General features: G+C 33.3%; 3 protein-coding genes across 3 annotated transcripts; 1 reads left to right on the top strand and 2 right to left on the bottom strand.

Annotated features, from left to right (window-relative positions):
* Positions 1-188: 188 nt before the first annotated feature.
* LOC146163229 (transmembrane protein 222-like) lies at positions 189-3,503 on the bottom strand. Its single transcript, XM_083382012.1, has 4 exons — positions 3,365-3,503; positions 2,119-2,323; positions 1,532-1,662; positions 189-1,224 (listed from the first exon to the last, which is right to left on the bottom strand). Exons 1-4 carry the CDS (start codon positions 3,451-3,453, stop codon positions 1,146-1,148), a joined length of 504 nt encoding a protein of 167 aa, XP_083238138.1. The 5' UTR covers positions 3,454-3,503; the 3' UTR covers positions 189-1,145.
* Positions 3,504-5,388: 1,885 nt separating this feature from the next.
* LOC146163230 (cytosolic purine 5'-nucleotidase-like) lies at positions 5,389-16,662 on the top strand. Its single transcript, XM_083383207.1, has 15 exons — positions 5,389-6,341; positions 6,406-6,494; positions 6,782-6,907; positions 7,146-7,251; positions 8,048-8,103; positions 8,621-8,771; positions 9,226-9,318; positions 10,540-10,677; positions 11,116-11,157; positions 12,526-12,633; positions 13,001-13,127; positions 13,828-13,990; positions 14,429-14,576; positions 15,035-15,124; positions 15,656-16,662. Exons 1-15 carry the CDS (start codon positions 6,339-6,341, stop codon positions 15,851-15,853), a joined length of 1,638 nt encoding a protein of 545 aa, XP_083239333.1. The 5' UTR covers positions 5,389-6,338; the 3' UTR covers positions 15,854-16,662.
* A 1,351-nt stretch (positions 16,663-18,013) lies between these two features.
* Positions 18,014-20,600, bottom strand: LOC146163231 (PWWP domain-containing protein 2A-like). The gene is made up of 3 exons (XM_083382089.1): positions 20,418-20,600; positions 18,897-20,348; positions 18,014-18,712 (listed from the first exon to the last, which is right to left on the bottom strand). Exons 1-3 carry the CDS (start codon positions 20,564-20,566, stop codon positions 18,598-18,600), a joined length of 1,716 nt encoding a protein of 571 aa, XP_083238215.1. The 5' UTR covers positions 20,567-20,600; the 3' UTR covers positions 18,014-18,597.
* Between the last annotated feature and the right edge of the window lie 196 nt (positions 20,601-20,796).

The following is a 20,796-nucleotide window of genomic DNA, read 5'->3' on the forward strand; positions in this document are numbered from 1 at the left end:
GTTTTTGCTAGAAATCCGATAGTCAATTTTCGTCAATTTAAATTACCGCTATGGAGAGTGTACTCCTGCTAACCAACGTAATACAGCTCGGGTCCGACGTGCGAATGCGCAGCACCAAATTTTGAAACTGTTAAACTGTAAATCATAAAGGTGGAATATTTTGGGTGGATGAGTTATATTGCACCTCACACCTCTATTGGTGGATTGCTGAATATGAACCTTCTATAGTTTCGTATATGAGTGAAATAAAGTCTAAAACGTCGAAGCTGGATTCCGGACTACATCGCACATTTGCAAGTCAAGGGTGACGCGAAACTTTTTTTCTGACTACAGTTAGGTATGCGACACTGGATGCACACTATCCATATAAAAATACACTATCATTAACTACTGCCTTGCCGTGTATTACAAGCGATTGTCAAGGTATAATGGTATGAAAGTAGGAAGTTTGTCCCAAGTGTGCCGCCGTTAATATTTAGTGACTTTCTCAATGCTCTGCATGCCAAAATATACATCATGCTTCACTAATGGAGGCACGCAGCTGTAAGATACTACATACTAGTTTCACAGGTAAATTTTGGAACATCCTGACACTTTTCAAGTTTTCCTTATTTTTAAAACAGATAAAATGTACACCACTTTTCAAATAAACCTTGATATTTCGTCAAAACAGAAATCTAAAGTATATGCAAGATTGTCTAACCAGAGTACGTAATTATAAAATCGTACAAAACAGCCTACACACAGTTATGTAGTTGCAAGGTAGAATAACGAAATCTCGTAAAACTATCTAGGATTAGATGCTTACAATCTATATTGAATATATACATTTGGCGTTAATGGTTTTCATGATTCAGGCTTGTGTCACGCAACATAAAAATTAACTTAAGAGGCGGGTGTTTATAGTATACTGATTCTTAATTGAAGCTTGTCCCAGGTGTATACACAAGGCTGTATTTCACTGCACAAACAAGGAATTAAAACCAAAAATGTAAAAAAAATATCAAAAATAGGGGAAAAAGCCAACTGGCTGGACTTCAATAAGTGCTGGTTTCTACAATGAGGGTTGGGCACTGGTCTGCATCGCTTCATGAACACAACATGCCTCTGTACACAATCGATTGTTGTGTTCCTGGCATTTCTTCTCATATCAGGACAGCCAGCAGAATGATGATTGTTGAGATCACAAGAAATGGAAGCCACGTTTTTAGAAAGGCGCCAATGCTAAAAAACAACCAAATACATATTTTTTAAAAGCATTAAAAGTGTTAAAAGCATTAAAAGTGTTAAATTTTATATGTTTGTGTAAAATTTGCATTTATTTTTTAGAAAATGTGTAAGTATTTTTTGTTATTGTGTAATGAGTGTAATTCTGCTTCTAATCTAAATATATATACCTTCTTTATTATAGCATTTGCAGAAATTGTTTTTTAATTAAGGAAAACATTTATGCTAATAATATGTCTCTTCAACTTCCTTAGCAATCAGAATTAACATGAGCAATATTTATAGCAACCTGTGGTCTGCTTACCTGACATATTTTCCATAGATTAGCATAAGGAACCACAGCTTTACCATGTTCCACTTGCTGGAACCGTTGTATTGCATCAGGTTCAGGGCATATGCAACATGCGAGTGACAATTGTCACAGCATAGATTGTGCTGTAAATAGAATTTGCAACTAGTTGAAACATATTAAATAACAACTTATGAAAAGCAAAAAACAGCCAAAATTTGGTTGCATTTAGTGAATTTGTTCGTATAAGATTTATCAAAATAACAATTTACTATAAAAAATAGCATAAAAAAATTAGATTAAAATAAAGTCGGAAGTACATTTAACATCAAGCAAACATTAAATGCATAGATTGTTGTTCAGAGGGTTGTAGCTAATTTAAACATTAAAAAAACTTATTAAAAAAAAAATTCAATAAATTGAAAACGAAAATAGCTAATCAAAAGGTAAATATGAAGTAAAATTACTTGAAAGCATCCTTCAATGAATAAACAGAAAAGATAAGGCATGTTAGATGTCCATACGCTCTAAGGCTGACATTGGCACTTTGCAAATAGTTTCAAACATTACACCTTTTTTTACAAGACATACATTTTTCTTACCATTCTTTGCTTGTATTCTTCTGAGGCTTCATGCACAGCCTGATCCCAGGTTGAGAAGCGGATTTTTTCAGGGTGAAGTTGCCAATACTTGGTCGGTCGTCCGAAACCCATGTCATCCTCAGAAACGTAGTAAGGGCCGGCGAAGTCACGAATTATCCCAACTGTCGTGCAGATTCCCATGTGGCCAATCACAGGAAGTAACCACCTGAGTGACAAAAAACACACCATCTGTTAAAATATCAATTTTAATTTTTTTTTATTATTATCAAAAAATAATATCATTTTTTACTGCTCACAACATTTCCACAGTGCATTAAGTCAATATCCAACCTCTAAAACAGAACGTTGTGGTAATAGCAGTTTGTAGCTATAGTTTGCTTTAAAAATAAAAAATATTCTACTGTACACAACCCAAACCATATATATAGTAGTTAATTTGGTGCATCAGTGTTATAAACAAGTCATTTTAAAATGATTGAAGTTCCAGCTAGTTAAGTGGCAAAATATATGTCCGATTCATTGTCAAAGCAATTCAAGTCATTTTCATTAAAATAAATATAAATTATTAAAATTGGTAAACTGGTCCAGAATAAAGAGTTATATCTTAATTTCCAAACACAAACACTTAACATATTGCCGAAAAAATGTTTTAATTGCAAAAACTGGGAAAAAAACAAACCCAGTAATACACACCAGTGCTCTTTACCGGGGTATACTGTATTCCCAAGTGTATACAGAACCAAATTTTGTCAGTGTAGAACTGACAATGTATACAAAGGGTATACAGATTAGGTCATGATCAGTGCATGTCAGTGACAGAATACCATTTTGATTCATCCTAACTTTTTATGTGAATGCCGTCAGTAAAATACAGTCCCCCAACCTATATGTGAAATGACTCTGTATAGGCAAGATATAAGATCCTTGCAAGGTCAATTTACCTAACAACTAATTATCAGTTTAGTCTATTTGTTTTACATTGTTATTAGTGAGGTATACCACAAAAAAATGGTCGAAGAGCACTGTTTTACACACATATATGTATGTATTTCATATCAGTTTTTGCAAAGTAAGTTTTTAGGTGTACAGCCCCCAAAAATCTTTACTACTGTTCATTCAGCATTTCATGCACATCTAAAGTATTTTATGCATCACAACATATTGAAGCACCAGACTAATATATTTAACATATAAACATTTATTGAAACCTTTTTTTTGTGGAATAAACAATGAAATTTTAACTTACGTGATAAGTGGAATAGGCGTCCAAACAATGCAGGATGGAAATCGCTGGATTTCTGGACGAACTTCATTGCTTTTGGCTCCCATTTCCATTCAGAATGTATGTTTCTTGCTTCAGTAATACAAGTGAACTTAATTTTTTCTGTAAATATGTATTTAACAATCAGTAAAATGTGGTCAGCAAAAATGCGCTTGTACGATTGTTTACATTTAGTCCATCGCTTTTATTCACCACTCTTAACTACAATGCTGTCGACAGTGTTGTACACAGATCATTTTGAAATGACTTAAGTCCCAGTCAAGTAATTTAAAAAATAACTTAAGTCCAAGTCAAGTCTTTTGCAAAAATAACAAGTCAAGTCCCAGTCCAAGTCATCGGTTGCGCAAGTCAAGGCATTGTTTGTTTGTTTGGGTTTATTTGGTGCAATAGACAACCAACCGGGTCAATTTCGCACCTAGCTGAAATACAACCTTCAGTCTAACCTGAAGAAGAAGAGAAGATATAAATCATGTTATTCGATTAAAGCAGTGATTTCCAAACTTTTTTTCTCGCGTACCATTTTCAGCTTTTGCACAGTGTTCATGTACCACCGAAGACCCGGTTAGAAATACATTGATTTAAATAGCTTATTGTTGTTTGAAGTACTGCATTAGTGTCTTGGCGTCTTTAACCACATGATTTCCAACACAAATCAGTATATTTTTCGGGTTTAAGCAAAACTCAAAAAAATTCTTACAACAACTATAAAAATGTCAAAGAAAACAAGACAATGGTTATTTTAGAAAAAAAAAATGTGATGTAAACGGTTGAAATGCAACGTAAAAATAATTGCAGAAAATTAACAAAGACTTAGTTATTGAAATAGGAAATGGATTAATTGCAAATCACAAGCAAAGAAAGACAACAAATACTGTTCAAGCCGTTTGTCCAAATCAGAGAGGCCTGGGTGGTTAATTTGTAAACGATTTACTGCTCATATGTTAAATCAGCTAACAATTGGCGTTTTATTATCTTGAACAAGATAAGTGTTACGTCATAAACGTGCGAAACCTCAAATTAAAGGTAACTATAACGCAACATGGCAAATTACCCAATCTGAAAGTTTTAAAAGTTGGGAGTTTTCGCAAATTTATACTTATGCTGAATTAAGCCGCGCACCACCTGAAAGACTCTCGCGTACCACAGTTTGGCCACTGGATTAAAGCTAATTTTAAGTCATGTCATTGACATCAGAGTAAACTGTTAAACTATTAAAATTGTTAAACTTGTCCGATTATAAGGAACAATTTAACTAAAATAATAACACAAACACAATATACAGCAATAAAAGTGTTTAATATGCAAAACTTAAGATAAATTTCAATGAAAAACACTCAAATTTAATAAAACTAAGGTTATTTGACAAAATGACTTAAGTCCAAGTCAAGTCATTTGTCCCAAAGACTTAAGTCAAGTCAAGTCATTTAAATACAGAGACTTAAGTCATTACAACACTGGCTGTTGATAAGAAAAACAAATCTTAAAGCAAACGAAATGTTTCGTTACTTGCCCACCTATTTTTCGATTGTAATTTACATTCGGCGTTTCATGCACACCTAAACTAGTTTGTATGCCAACTAGGCACTTTGCATGTAAGTTTTCGATCCAGCCTAAATGTAAACATTGGCATTGACGGACCGGGTGCCTGTTGTATATTTGCACGCATTTCACCTTAAAAATTATAAACATGCGGAAATCACCGACTTTTTGTTTAAAAGTTTTTTTGGCATCTCATAGGAAAGCAGGAGAAAGTGTAATCGCAAACTAGCTCCTCATTTTAATTAAAAATACGGATCAAAACTAGAATATCCAAGTTTTGTTTCCTGTCGCAGCCCCCTCTTTTAAAAAAATATAGTTTTTCCACAGTTGGCTAATCGTTGTTACGCAATGTGTTTACAATTGTTCGATCACAGAAGCTTTGGTCACGGACGAGTTAGCGTGATCAGCTGATCGAAATATGTAAACACTCAATCTCGACAAAGAAGTTTCGTAGCAGGTCGCTTTTGAGACTTCAGTCCAACCAGACTGCATTTTGTGGATTATTGACGCAAGACAGACTTTGTCCCAGTGCAAAAGTGATTCCCCTAATATATTTAAACTGTGGTGCTATGTCTCTAGAATTTGAACTGAAATAAATCGACAGTTACTTAAAATTATGCGTAGGAGTTACTGCTTTGCGCAAGCAAATATTTTTTCCTGTTGTAAATTAGCTGTTCCCAACGCCTCCAAATTAAATGCCAAAAAGTTTTAGGTTAAAATTTCGTTTTTTCTTCACTTTAGCTCTTTAATTTGCAATTATGGCTTGGTTATTTTTAAAATAAAGATTATCTTTAATATACGACAATCGTTATTATTTAACTCTGTGGACTTTGTTTTATTGTTGCATCCAATGGCCTTGAAATTCCATAGTTGATGACTTAAATGTTTGCAAAGCTAACCTTTAAACCCAGTAATTATTTACTTTAGTGGGCGGATGTTTGTGCCTTATATTTGTTTTGTACTTTGTAACTCATTGACCAAAATTGGCATAAGTTTCCATTTCACAATCATCTTCAATAAATAGTTATTAGTTAATCTCACAGTATGGCAAATGATGTTTATGAAAGTTCTTAGTTTACTTGTAAACAGAGTATCAAGTAAAATTTAAAAAAATATTTGACTTAATTTATCTTTTGACAATAGTCAATAGTATTGCATATTATTGCAAATGATGTTACTTTAAACTCTTCCCTTTAGTATAACTAATTTATATATATTAAGTGATTTTATTAAAAAAATTAAAAAACAATTATCTATAGGCCACACAGTTCAAATGCTTTTTTAGTTTTTCTTATATGCAAGCAAATCAATTATTTTTCAGCTTAAGCATTGTACTTTTTGTTCGTTCCTTAAAAAACAAATACTGTACTAACATCTGTAAGCACTGCAATCCATAAACATGGTATGTATGCTTGTTTATTTGCTTTTGGGTTTCTGTTTGTAACTTACACTAACTTTGCGCATAGGAAATGGTAAGTAGCAAAGGCCCTTGCTGTGAAGAAAGCTACACAGACAAGAGTGTGCTTAGCGCAGATCGAAGAGGCCCAAGCACAAGGTATTTGTTTTTGTTTGCAGATTTTTTTAAGTTGAAATGGCCACATGGCATGTTTAGTTTTTTATTAATAACTTGAGCATTTCTGCCCTTGCACAAATTTCATTTTATTGTCCAACACATTCGGTAAAGTTTAATGACAGGAAATGAGTTTGAAATCTATTTTCGTGTCACTTTGTGCATGATTTTCGTGATATAGGCATAATTTAGGCGTTAGATGATCAACCATGTGTATCTACCATCTAGTAGGCTTTTAAGTTCACAAGAAAAATGCAGTTTAACTCTCCCAGAGTGTTTGTGAATCGAAGTCTTAGCATGGAGAAAATAAAGTTCTTCGGATTCGACATGGACTACACTCTTGCCGTCTACAAATCGCCACAATATGAAGAGCTTGGCTTTGACCTTGCAAGAGAAAGGTCACACCCTTCTTCTAATCATAATGTTTTCATCCTGCATTTTTTGACTTTAAGTTCTTTGTATAATGATTTATTTATATGAGTGTATGTTTGTAGCTTTTTTACACATTTACTCAACAAAGCATAGTTATACAATATTTTGTAGTTATTTTTGAGTATGAAAAAATAATTAAATACAAATTTCTGGATCTGCATTATCAACCTTTTGATCCTTTCAAAAGCTTGTTTATTCTTGCAGGTTAATTAAGTATGGTTACCCACCAGAGTTGCGAAACTATGTTTACGACCCATCCTTTGTACTCCGTGGGTTAATTTTTGACCGGGAGTTGGGCCATATGTTGAAGGTAAGATAAATGCACTTTTGATCACTGTGTACACTTTATTTGCCATTTACCTTGGGTTAATCAAGTATGGATATTAATTTAGTATGGATAAAATTACATTAGTATTTTCTTTTGCATACATTGTAACAATGTTATATATTGAAAATATGTGCTATGGTATAAATATTTTAACTCCGATATAAAAAAATTCCCTCGCCAAATAATTGTTTTAATTTCTATGCATATTTCATATTAGTTATAAATTCTAAAAATGCTACTTTTTTTATTAAAAGATTTCAAACTTATAAACTATAGTGTGATTGTAATTATATTTTATTTGATTTAGTCACTCTTGTCGAGTCAGTTGTGGTGTGACATCTCTGTACTAATTAGGTTAAAGTGTTTTTTATCGTCCAAAACCGACAATACTCATTACAGTAAGGATCCCGTTTGCTCGAGGTCACGACCCCAGAGAGGCCAGTTAGCTTGCCTTGTTGTCGCGGCAACACTCAACACGGTATATGGTAGTTCTGTGCCATATTTAACACCACCTTTATTCTATGCATTATAGCTACTGTGTTTGTTGTTATCTTGTAAAGGCATGATGGCAACTTGATATTATCTTAAAATATGCATCTACAAAGGATTTTTGAATGCATTTTAAAAATCAAAACAAAGTTTTTTCTGTTTGTGTTTTTTTCTTAATTAAATAGTTTTATATATGTCATACATACTTGTATAGCAGCTCTAAAAACTGTACTGTACACTACACCACATCTTGGTGGCAAAGCATTAAAGATCCATGGTTTTATTTCAGGTTGACACCTACGGAAATATCCTTGTGTGCACGCACGGATTTCGATTTCTCAACACGTGAGTGTTTATTTACGCAGCCTGTCAGCAAGTTCTAATCGACTAGCTGGCTGTTTACTTGCCTTGCTAGCACTTTGCAGTTTCCCTTTATTTGTAAACATGCCCTGTTGTCAGTTCATGCCCTGCAGTCCTGGCAGGAAGTGATTGATCATCATGATAATTGTAAAGCTGCCCTCAGTGTCTCAATTGCTTCTCTCTGCTTTGCCGCATTTGCAGTAATCAAGGAATCCCTTTGAACTATCCTATTTTAATTAACCCCCCAAATATTGGTTATTTAGTTAAGTGGATGTTTCTTTCATGCCATGTTTAATAATTAATGGCAAAACTGACTTTAATGAAACTGAGTCAACCTACCAGTTGTGAGTGGCTATCAAGTTACAGGTTTGGCAACATACAGTGTGCTAGAGGTTGCATACCTTCACCTGCCTCATAAAAAATGAAGTACATTAAATGTAGGAATTCCATACCACAACCTAAAGCACTTGATGCCAACATAAGTGTTTTCTGTTTTCTGTAGGCATGAAGTAATAGCAGACTACCCAAACAAGTTTATCTCGATAAGTGACACACAAAGGTTCTTCATTTCCAACACTCTTTTTAACCTGCCAGAAATTTACCTTCAGGCTTGTGTCGTAAATTACTTCTGCAACACAAAAGGTTATGAACAGGTAAGTTGAAACCCTGGTAATTTCACTAAGTTTTGCATTTACAGTTCTTGGACAATTTGCATTTTTTTTTAAAACCTTTTCAGATTTATTTATTTTTTATGGAAGTGTTTTATTTTATTATTCTTGATACCATGTTGCTTAACTATGTTTGTATAGTTAATATTATTGCTGTAATTAATTATATAACTGTTTTACTGTTAGCTTTATTGTTGTTTTTACAATTAACTAAGAATTGCAACTCAGACAAAATTGTGTATTTTAGTTACTGTGCTATGTTTACTTAAAATATTTTATTCTCCATAAATGCATTATAAATTTTACTATGAAATTTTTAGTTGTAAATGTTTATTTTAATTTGGTTGAAGAAATGATTTTCTGCTCAGTTGAGTAGTTCATGGTTATTTAATTTGTCTCCAAAGTTCACTAAATCTATATTATTGATTTGTTTATTCAGAAAAAGAATGGAATCCAGAAAGACAACCTTATGATGACTTATGTCACAATCCACACAGACATAAGAAAAGCGATCGACTTTGTTCATTTCCATGTAGGCATTTTGTTAAATTGTATTTGGTTGCTAGTTAACGCATAATTTTAAATAGGTTGATACTGTATGTTAAAAATGGCATTGACTCTGGTAGATTCATTAAAGCTTAAGGGAAAAGTTATTGATAACCTTGTAGTTAAAAAGCCAGAAAATATATTTCTTTTTAAGCCTCTATTCATAAACAAATATACTCAGCGCCATGTTCTGTTGATCATTTATATCCTGATATAGCTGGCTTGTATGGGCCTTTAAGTGTCAGCAAAAACACTATTCATTTGCACAAGCTTTGTTATATATTAAAAAATTTGTTGTTTATCTGTCCCCCCTATAGTTTTTCATTCACCCTAAGATTAAAATCAGCAAAATTTTTTGAAAAATGTCAATTCAGGCAAAGTGTAAAAAAAGATCAATATGCTGAAACCTGTTCATCGGCAATTTGACAAACACTAAGCCATCGCAATTAGCTGAATTGAATGTTGCGCAAACACCAACCCATTTACACTGGGGGATTGGCTATATTTGCCTAAGACGTACTTGTATCGCGTATTACCTAAATATACAGTTGAGCTTTCTAATAATAGTAATGACTATTAGCCTATTTAGAATTGGGGAACAACACTGTATGACCTATTTGCCTACGTACTAGATTGGGAGAAAGCCTGTATTGATTGTCTACGTATTTTTGTTTTGATTCATCACTCTTAAGTTATAAAGTCAGAGCACTGCAATATTTCCTACAATTCTTATATATGTTAAAGCATATCAATTTCCTGTGGCTGGCACAAAAAGCATAAAGTTACATGTGTAACACTTTGTTTGATTTGTGGCAAATTGTTTTAAACATGTGTACTTCATTTGACAATGTAATTCAAAGCATTTTCACATTTCCTGTGTGCAACAGAAAAGCTGCCAATTCCAAATTCTTGTGAGTTATATATTGCAAAATTCGAAACAGAAATCTAACCAAGAGAGTGCAAAACAATATCAAATTATTTACTTTAGACACTGGTTGTAGATGTTATGAGCAGTAAACAGTATTTAAGTGATTTGTTGTATTTGGGAATAAAGTAGGTAGCTTTAATTTGTAGGTTTGTATCCTTATTTGAGTTTAATTAGTTTAAGGTATGATGAATAAATCACTTTTATTTAGGAGGTTATGTAATGACCATTTGGAAAACTCACTACACAAATGTAATATTTGTTTTTTTGTTTTGTTTTTAGGGCGACTTGAAAAGCAAGACAGTCGAGAACCTTGACAAGTATGTGGTGAAAGAACCAAAGCTTCCCTTGCTCTTGGACAGAATGCAAAAACACGGAAAAGTTTTTCTCGTCACCAACAGCGACTTCACATACACAAACGTCAGTACTCCTTTTTTAAAACAATTAAATAATTTGATTTTAGACTTTAACTATTGATCATTTTTTTTACTTGTAAAGTTAACAATGGAAAGTTAATCCATCATAGTCTCTTGGTAAATAAGTTCTCTTATGTTAATTTGATCCAGAATTCCTGACATACTGTCACAGCACAAGTGAACACATGCTATAGTTGCTTGTAATGTAGTAAATTTGTGAAAACAGTTATAACAAAGTGTTTAAAATCAGGTATAAAACATACCTCTTAAGGTCAGTAAACATAAATTTGTACTTAGTTTTTCTCTATGGAACGGGGCCAATCACTTCTAAAAATATACCCCAAATTAGCAATATATATATGCTCGTATTTCTAGTTAGAACTGTGAGTTTTGATTAGATTTGTTCAGGTCATAGAATTGTATTACCTTTTTTTATTTGCAGAAAATCATGACCTATCTTTTTGACTTTCCGCATGGACCAGAGGTGAGCGTTTGGTAAAATCACAAGCCTTGGTTGAGTGTATTTTTGCAACACAACTTGCAGTGGATTTTTAAATAAATTTCAACAATAGTAATAGTGCTTAACTAGCAGCACGGCATTGGACATTTTTAGACAAAGTTACATGTTGAGCAATAACCGGGTGTTGTTAGTTATTGCTACACACATGTGTTTGGTTATTTTTACAAATGCTAAAAACTTTTAAAATGTGTGTGTTTTGAAATCAGACATTGCTAATTGAGTGCTGCTTAAATCGCCATAACCCTTTTCTATACAACTAAATGGTACTTTTTTTTAGTTGTTTTTATAAATATAATTGTTCATCTAGTGCTAACTATCATTGGTTGACCATATAACATACAGGCTTCAAAAATCATATTAAATTAGCCTGTGCTCAGTATTTACTATTTAAATAATGACAGATTTAGAATAAAGAGATTTTGGAAGCCTGTCAATGTTTATATGCACATGATGTAGTAAAATTCATAGTTATACTAACCTCAACTGTTTTGCTGTTTTTTCTGCTCATTTTTGCTTGATTTGCTGTTCGTCACCATGACAACTTGCTATGTGCTTTGTGATGTCACCATTGCAAAACACCAGGGCACCCAGGTATATATATCTTCACGCTTTTTCTGTTGGTCGAAAACATTACTGTATTGTTGCATGATAAGTTGAATAAACCCGGCACAATGTGTTTCCTTCAAAGATCAATCAACACACGATTATTGTTTGGGTTTATTTTTGTTATCTGTAGTAAAACGGCAAACACAGAGATACAGACACTATATTAATTTCTGACACAGTCAATATAAAAAAGTAAAAAGGTATCAATTTACAAAGATTCTGTTGTTGTATTACAAACAATGTCCAGTAACAATGGGAAACAATATTGTGCTAAAATGTCTGACCTGAATTTGTCCTGTTTAAATATACAACAACAACAACAGTGTCGATTTTAACAGAGATTATTTTTCGTAGTACTGTATGTGACAAATAAATTGCTCTGTACTTACTGTTAATAAATTAGGAATATGTAACACTTTAGAATTTCAATTTGGTACCTAGAGGAACAAAAAATAGTATATTTCGAAAATACTTCAGGCAAAACTAAGTTTTTAAATGAACAAAACAAAGTTGGACTTTTGTAGCAATAATAACAGTACTGTATTTTTTTGAGTTCTTAATTTTTAGCTATGTTGGTCTAAATCATGAGCTAAATTCGTTACAGAGTTTTTGGTAATACCCTGACACCAAAATCTGTATTACTAGCATGATTAAAAGAACAATTTTTCTTTTCCTGTAATTGATGCTGACAAGTTTGGTTCTAATTTTGTTGTTACTTTTGTTTAGCCGGGGACGGAGCACAGACCTTGGAGAAGCTACTTTGACTTTGTGATCGTAGCCGCCCAAAAACCTGGTTTCTTTGCTGAAGGAACTGTTCTACGACAAGTTGACCTGGTGAGATGAGCAAAACTGTAAATTATTCTAGCCATTGCAGACTCACTGAATCTGTTGATCTATGATGCAAGCAGAGCAGACTAGAAAAACAACTAGCCTGCAGTGAGGTTTGAACTCATGACCTCCGTTCAAGCCGGGGCCGTCGCTAAAACCAAAAACTAAAAAAAATGTATTTGGAGTAGAATTAATTTGAATTTAATATTATCACAGCTTTACGTAAGATTAACAGTATCTATTCACCCCATGTGTAACTTAATAGCCATATTAATTAGCTCACGAACAACCTTTTTCCTCTCATTATACCTTAATTAGTAATATTCTTTATTCCTTTTATATTTTATAAAATCCATTTTTTTTAATATTTTAGGACACTGGTAATCTACACATCGGTTCATACATGGGATCCCTGGAAAAAGGGGCGATTTATTCTGGTGGATCCTCGGATGTCCTGTGTGACATGATGGGAGCCAAGGGAAAAGAGATTCTTTACATTGGTAAGGTTATAAACTTTTTCTAAAATTTTAAGCCAGGACCCACCAATATTTGTCATAAGAGGGGCTCATGAACTGGTGATCATAAGCTTATACAATTTTGTGCCTTACTTTATTACGCTCATTAATTGTTTATCAATAAATAATGTTTTAATTTGCAACTTTTATTGTGATAAATTAATACAAAGCACTAAAGCAAAATCGAATTACAACCAATGCCAACATGATGAGTGCCACAGTACGAAACAGTTAATATACATGTTTGGAATTATTGTCTACATCTTTTAAACCAAGTGGGTGATATTGTATTATTAACATAAAGCGAAGCAACATAACATAATTTTAATTTTCATAAACTAAATTAACGTGAGTATACCTAAAACATGAGTTAAAAAAATACCTGGCTCTATAGAATTGTCATTCAGTATAAAATTTTATCAAAGTTTGATTTGGACTGGAATAAAAAAAAAATGTAAGGTATAAAAATTTTTTACAAACTATTTTTTTAACAAGCAGACAAAATATCATCCGATTTAAAAGCAAGAATCTTCTCTTTACATTTTATTGTCTCCGTGAGATTCCTTATATATTCAAAGATGTTTCGGCTTGGAAAAAAAAAAGAAATGCATTACATTATGCATCATGTCTACTTTTTCTTCAGAGCTTAATAGTGACATCTTGTAACTTTGGATTAATGATTCAGGTGATCACATTTTCGGCGACATCCTCAAGTCCAAGAAAAGGCGGGGGTGGAGAACCTTTCTCGTCGTTCCGGAAATTTCACACGAACTCTCGATCTGGTTCGACAAGCGAGAACTTTATCATCAACTGAATCACCTTGATGCGCTAATCGGCGACAAGTACAAGTAAGACCACTTGAATTATAGTTTTGAGCACTAATGTTGAAGGTTTCTTATCAAATGAGTTGCGTTTTACAGTTTTTCATCCAGGGCTGGGGAGTCAGAGCTGGATTTGTTTTAGTGTGCCCTGGTTTGAACCATAAACATTTTTGTGTAAAACTTTTAAGGCTTAGGAAGGGAAAATATGTTTATATTTTTAGAATAAATAAGTGTGTTTACCATGTTTCACTTTCTCTTACTATTTTCTATTTAGAAATTTTAAAGAATTGTTATTTTAAGTAATGGTTAGTGAATGCATTAGTTAGGATTTGATGATTTCATTTTTAATTAGATATGCATAAACATATTAAAGGCCGGCTTGCAAGGCGTTTTACTCTTTTATATTAAACAATGTCAAGCTTACATTATTCCCTCCTAACTTTTGATGTTTTCTAAATGTTACAGAAACTTGGACAGCGCTTCGAGTGAGCGTCCAAGCATTCACAGTTTGCAAGACAAAGTGCGCTCAGTGGTCCACGAAATGGACATGGCTTTCGGCACTTTCGGAAGCTTGTTCAGAAGTGGATCCAGACAAACCTTCTTCGCAAGCCAGGTAAAATGATACAATACAAAATATAACACATTTTGGTTGAAAGTACAGAAATCACTTTGATTACAGAAAATCACTTTTTTGATACAGAAATCACTTTTGAGATTTATCTTGATGTACTCTTACTTACTGCTTTAAAACTGGATTACTATGTTTGTAGAAGTTTTTCTAGTTTCTTTAGTCAACTGATATATGCACAGTTATTGACAAAAAGTGATACTGTTGAGGAGTTTTTTTATTTTAAGTAAAGTTTGAGTTTTGAGTCCCAAAAAGATCCACAAGAATATTTGATTGATACTTCAAAAATAGCACAAAACCAGTACAATGCTACCTCTTTAGTCTATAAACTTCTAAAAACATATTTTAGTATACTATGTCATGTCATTTTGTGAAAACCGAATGGTTAGAAGAATGTTACCACATGGTTTAAAGTTAAATATTTACCAACATTATTTTACCAGGTTTCCAGATATGCTGACATTTACGCATCCTCTTTCATCAACCTTCTCTACTATCCATTTTGTTACTTTTTCCGTGCACCTGCAGTTCTTGTAAGTTGTAAATTGGCAATGTTTTATTAAAAGTACCCAAAAGCAAAACAACACAAGTTTATATAGATTATTTTGTTGTAATTTGTGCAGGCATTAGTGTCATGATAAGGGTGAAAAACTGTTTTTAAAGTTACATGTTGGCCAGTTTTATGTATATGTTTTCTTGGTATATCTATTTTACAGGTTTTTATAATGCTAAACTAAGTTATCAATATATATATATATATATATATGTATATATATTTATATAACAAATATAAATTTGTTTATTATTTGGAGAGAGAGAAAGAGAGATGTGTGCTGTACACAGACAGGTTGGCCCAAGAGCTGAACTTTTGTAATCAGTAGCTTCAGTTGAATACTTTTACCCAACTATTAGAACGTTTTTACAAATGTTTTGTTTGATAAACACCTAAGCTGTTTGACCTAAATATATATAAACCGTGGCGTTTAGATTCCTTATAAAATTAACTGTAAATCTCTGCCATTTTTCTAGTTACTTGTCAAGTTCCCCTTTTTGCATTTAACCAGATGCCTCACGAGACAGCAGTCGACTATAACACCGAGTATGGAAGAGTAGACGAGAGTCCGATGGCTAACCGCAACAGCCATTCAACTCCCGCCACCGAAAAACTCGAAGAACGCCTATCAGCGATGCCAAGTCAGCGAATGTGGCGATCAACCGAAATCCTTTACACAGCAGAAGAAGACGATGAATCGGACGATTAGTTTTATGTGTTTTTTGTGCTCTTTTATCCCGGAAGCAATCTCTCTACTTATTTTAGATGTTGTTCTGTCATGAACTTAGTTTTTTATAAGACTTTTCTTTTTTATACATTCTCATAACAAGCATATGTATATACATGTTAATTCTTAGGTAGTTGCATGTTATTTTACTACCTTTACCATAATATTCATGTGTTAGAGTAACGCAGCGAAGCCTGATTAAGGCATCACTTTAGCTTGCTGTAATTATAAGTGCATTGTTTTTGTCCCACTGTTGCTGACTGCAGGCCACCTGTAGATGCTGACATGTTTAAAAGAGCTGTCAAAACCAATCATGGCCTTTTGTACCGTCCGCATGCGGCCATATACAAAATATTGTCTTAGTTGTTTTTCTCGGCCACTGCAAGAAAAAACTTGATAAAAATCTCCGAGCGATAGTTGTTGCTCGTTAAAACAGTGCCGCCTATGATTTGTGGTGTTTGTAATACTGAGAAGTTTTGTTATCAGTGTACAACCGACATCTGTTGCCAATAACGAAGCATTTGTTACACTTATTTTGCTGTCAATGGGTTCAAACAAAATGTATGTATATATTTATATGCAAGACTATATATCTATATATATATATTTATGTGTATGTCAATTGGTGTACTTGTTTCATTCATCCTGCTACTCTCCTGATGTTCGTTTTTGTGTGCTTGACAACACGTTCTTGCCTTGACGCAAATCTTTACTCAGCAGGTGTCCTTGCTAATTATTTTCCGCAATGCAATCTCTGTGTAGATTCACATTTCACTGGTGAATAAACTACCATAATTTTCTTGTGTCTTTCATGGAACGTGGCTCCTCCGGATGGATTCAGAAAATCCTAGTTTTATTACGCAGAAAACTAATTACCTTCCAAGAGAGGACTGTAGGAGACAAAGGCCAACCCACACAATATAACGAGCAACTCGTAAAACTAGCTTTTCTACATCTATTGTTTAGCAGCAAAAATCTAGCTTTAGAACATTTCTCTTCCTTGTATATACAGATTATCCCATCATAAACTGAACATTTAGATAATTTGTTCTGAAGTTTTTTGTCAAATATTTATGTGTTGTTTTACCGAACACACATTTTTAAACATATTTTATTGCTTTACAGACAGCATTTTTATTTGCTTGAGAGACCTAGTGTATTAAAAAGTAAAATAATAACACACCAATTATTTGTAGTATGGTTTTAACTACATACAAGAACTTAATTCCAGATTCTTTAACTGTTGAAAATCACACTATTATATGTTGATCAAGCCTATATATTATTATTATTCATTACATTATTGGTTTGTTGGTCACACCAGATGGTTAAAAAAGTTAACAACAGTATAGCAACCTTTTTATTATATTTGTCTTTGCTACATTAATTATATGTTTTAAACTAGATTTTCAACTGTTTGTCACATTAAACCTAATAAACATTCATTTTACGCAATATAATTGTTATAACCAAAGAATGAAGAATAATAGTAAGAACTGCACACAGATTACACAAAGCCCAAGACCTAGTTTGATTCACAACCTGGGCAATCTGTACCAAACTTACTGTTAAGAATATAGAATGATCCAGTTTTATATTTCATGATCATGGTGTTTAAACTAATATCAAACGAGAATCCACTAGCAGTTTGTGGAATATAACAAAGTAAAAGCAATTACTTAAAAGAAGAAAACTGCTGACCTTTGTTGTCAGCACAGTGACTGACCTAATCAGAATTCTCACGATATTTTATATATTGAACATTGGATCTTCAACCTGAAGAACAAATGTCACATAAATACCTTATTTAAAATACCCCCTTTGCTGTATTTAAAGCCCATACTGGCATGAATCTGTTTTCATTTTAATGGTCATATAAATATAATGAACTTTTAAAATAGGCAAACCAGCTATCAAAGTATCGGCAGAATACATTTCAATATTGGTAGTTAAAACAAAATGCTGACCATGCAACCATCTAACACCCATTACCATTGTCTAACATTAAAAGTAACATTTTCCATTTGTTTGCTTTTAAACTATTTACTCAAAAATTGTCAAAATGAGTATATTTATTGAATTGCAATGAAAAATTGCAGTAAACATAAAAACAAATTAATTTGAGTTTGAAATATTCGGGGCAGTTTCTACCCACAGAAGTGGATCTCATGAGATGAAAATACTCCTGTATATAGAACATTTAACAAACTGTTTGTCTTTGACAGTGAGCGCTGCTCTATATTTAACACACCAATAAGGAAAAAAAGTGAAATTCTTGGCAGTTAGCGTTACAAAAAAACATAGAAACAAATGTGATATGCTACGATACCAGAGAACTGCATTAGTTAACCAATAAAATTAGGCTACAAAAATGGCCATAATTGTCCACCAATGGAAGCTAAATTGAACTGAATGTGACAGGCACCAAGAAAAAATACAAGAGATACAAATTGTTTACATCTGTTTATGATGCACTAGAAAAAACAAAATAACAGCAACGCAAAATAAACGGGTGCAAATATGACCCTAAATTCGACATGAAGATATGTGTTCTGAAAACAAACAAAAATTAATAGAATGGCCTTAGGCCTAGGTACAGCAAACTTGTATTTCCAAGCAAAAACATTAGATTTAAATGGAAATATGGTACAAGTTAAGAATCACACATTGAGGACTCAATTCCTTATTGTGCAGAAAGAGGTAAAAGAAATCCAAAGCACAACAGCTCATGTCTCAAATTGTGAGATTAGCTTTCGCACTTCTGGGGTCATTTCTTTAAGAGCGTTCTTAGCATCTTCAACCGCTCTCTGATATTTCACACCCTTCCGTTTTTTCTGAAATCTGCAAAAAAAATATTGAAATGTAACACAATGTCCATTCAATGGCTTTAAATCAAATTTAGCACACTTGTTAATTACTCATATTTAAACCCCACAAATTGCAGCTTGGGTATAAAACAAAAAACAAGAAACCTTGTTAGAGGGTGAAATTTTTAAAGATAGAGAAGAAATAAACAGAAACTTACCGAATATCAAACGATTTTCGAAATGATTCTACAGACAAAACTGAAATGGTTGAAGTAGTTCTAGATTGAAACCAACCGACGACTGCTTCCTGTTGCAGTATTTTACCATCAGTCTTTGTGACTATGATTTTTATGACCCTACTAGGCCACCACGGATATCCCATAAGCTTTCCCCAAACCACATCACCCTGGGTGATAACACCGTGTGGCGTTTTACAGCTTGAAACTGTCATGATGTGTCGTTTCGGTGGTCCCTGTGAATTTTTTAGTTTACTCGCCAGCTCCACACCTGGTTGCTCTTCCAGTTCTGCAATGTCAGAAACCTCCCCAACCACCTCACTTAGTCTGCAGCTTTGTGGTGGTAAAATGTAGCCATTTTTGTCATCAAGTGGCTTTAGAATCACTCTTAAATCTTTATCGTACTTGCCACTTTTTCTTTGTGGGGAGGGCAGTTTTAATGTGGCACCCATTGCAGCTAAACTGCTATTAGTTTTTGAGAGTTTTGAATTAGGGAAATGATTAAATTTCTTAGTTTTGTGTAGTGCAGAAGGGCTGCCATTCACTGATGATAGTTTTACTCTTTTTAAAACCTTCATTGCCTGATCTTGTTTTAGGTACATCTTAGTTGAATATGGCATACTCTCAGGCATGACAGGGAAATTTTGACCGCCAGTCTTTCTGCTCATATATTGCCTTTTCTTGATTAATTTGATCTTCTCGCTTGAATCATGTATACCAGGGTCTGTTTCAGGCACCAGATATTTTCTGCGGATGTACGGGCGCTTTTTTCGTATTGGTGCAACCACAGGATCTGGCGTTTCAACAGGCTGACCGGACACAGTGTCAGAATTTGACTTTACAGGCGAACCATGTAAACGCGAAGGAATTTTTAAAATCTTACCTTTACCACCTGGTGTGTTAAAGGTAATTTTGATAATAGGACTTCGCTGAATTTCTTCTTTTTGAGACTGAACTTCTTTTGTTCGGGATTGGATTGTTCTTGGCATTAAAGATTTTATCGGTGAAGCAATTTCTTCGTGAATTTTACTTCGCTGTTCTTCATCTGAACTGGTAGAGGGTGTGTCGTCATTAAATTTAACCCTTTTTAATTTATTGTCTATGATTTCTGCTGGCGTTAGTTCTTTGTGTTTGCGTTTAGCAAGGGTTGAGGTTGAGGGTTTTGAACATTGCTTACATGCACAAGAAGTAGCATGACTTGAGTTTGTTTTATCTTTCGCTGCCAAGTTTCTTTGTAGTTTAACACGCCTTCTTGAACGCCTCATCCGTCGGAAAATATTATTCAAAGGGGGTTGCGGGACATCCAAGTTGTAGGTCTGTCTTAAAGTTAATGGGGCAGGAAAGGGTGCTTTGGCTTGATATTTTTCTGAAAGCTCTTCATTTTCATTTTCCGCTTTTACTTCTGGTGGTGATGGAATTCCAAATGGTCCAATGCTAAAAACAAAAAATTTGCTAATTTTTTTTACTGAATTTGCACAATTCACATATATTTATTTAAAATACCTTTTGGTTGTATCCATGAGAGCCCCACAAAATTTACGGTTTTGGTAGATGAACGATACAATAAGACAGTCATTGATAATATCTTCAATATTGGCAACAACATTATCACCTTTTTTCAAGTTTTGTCGTGTTTTACGTTTCGCAGGCATCTTTAGTGCTAAACATAACACTAAATATATTTTGCTTGGATTTGGTTTACTGTTTCTTACTTAATTAAAGAATGCTTGCGTTAATATATGCCATATCTATAAATAATATAATATACATTTTGTCTTTAAAATGGGAAAGCAAAATATACTTAAGTTTATTTACATAACAAAAAATTAAAAATTGGCTTGCATGAAAGATAAAAGATCAACTAATTTTTCCCTACATTTTC

The sequence above is a fragment of the Ascidiella aspersa genome, chromosome 2 (assembly GCF_963924565.1).
Source record: "Ascidiella aspersa chromosome 2, kaAscAspe10.2, whole genome shotgun sequence".
NCBI classification, from domain to species: domain Eukaryota; kingdom Metazoa; phylum Chordata; class Ascidiacea; order Phlebobranchia; family Ascidiidae; genus Ascidiella; species Ascidiella aspersa.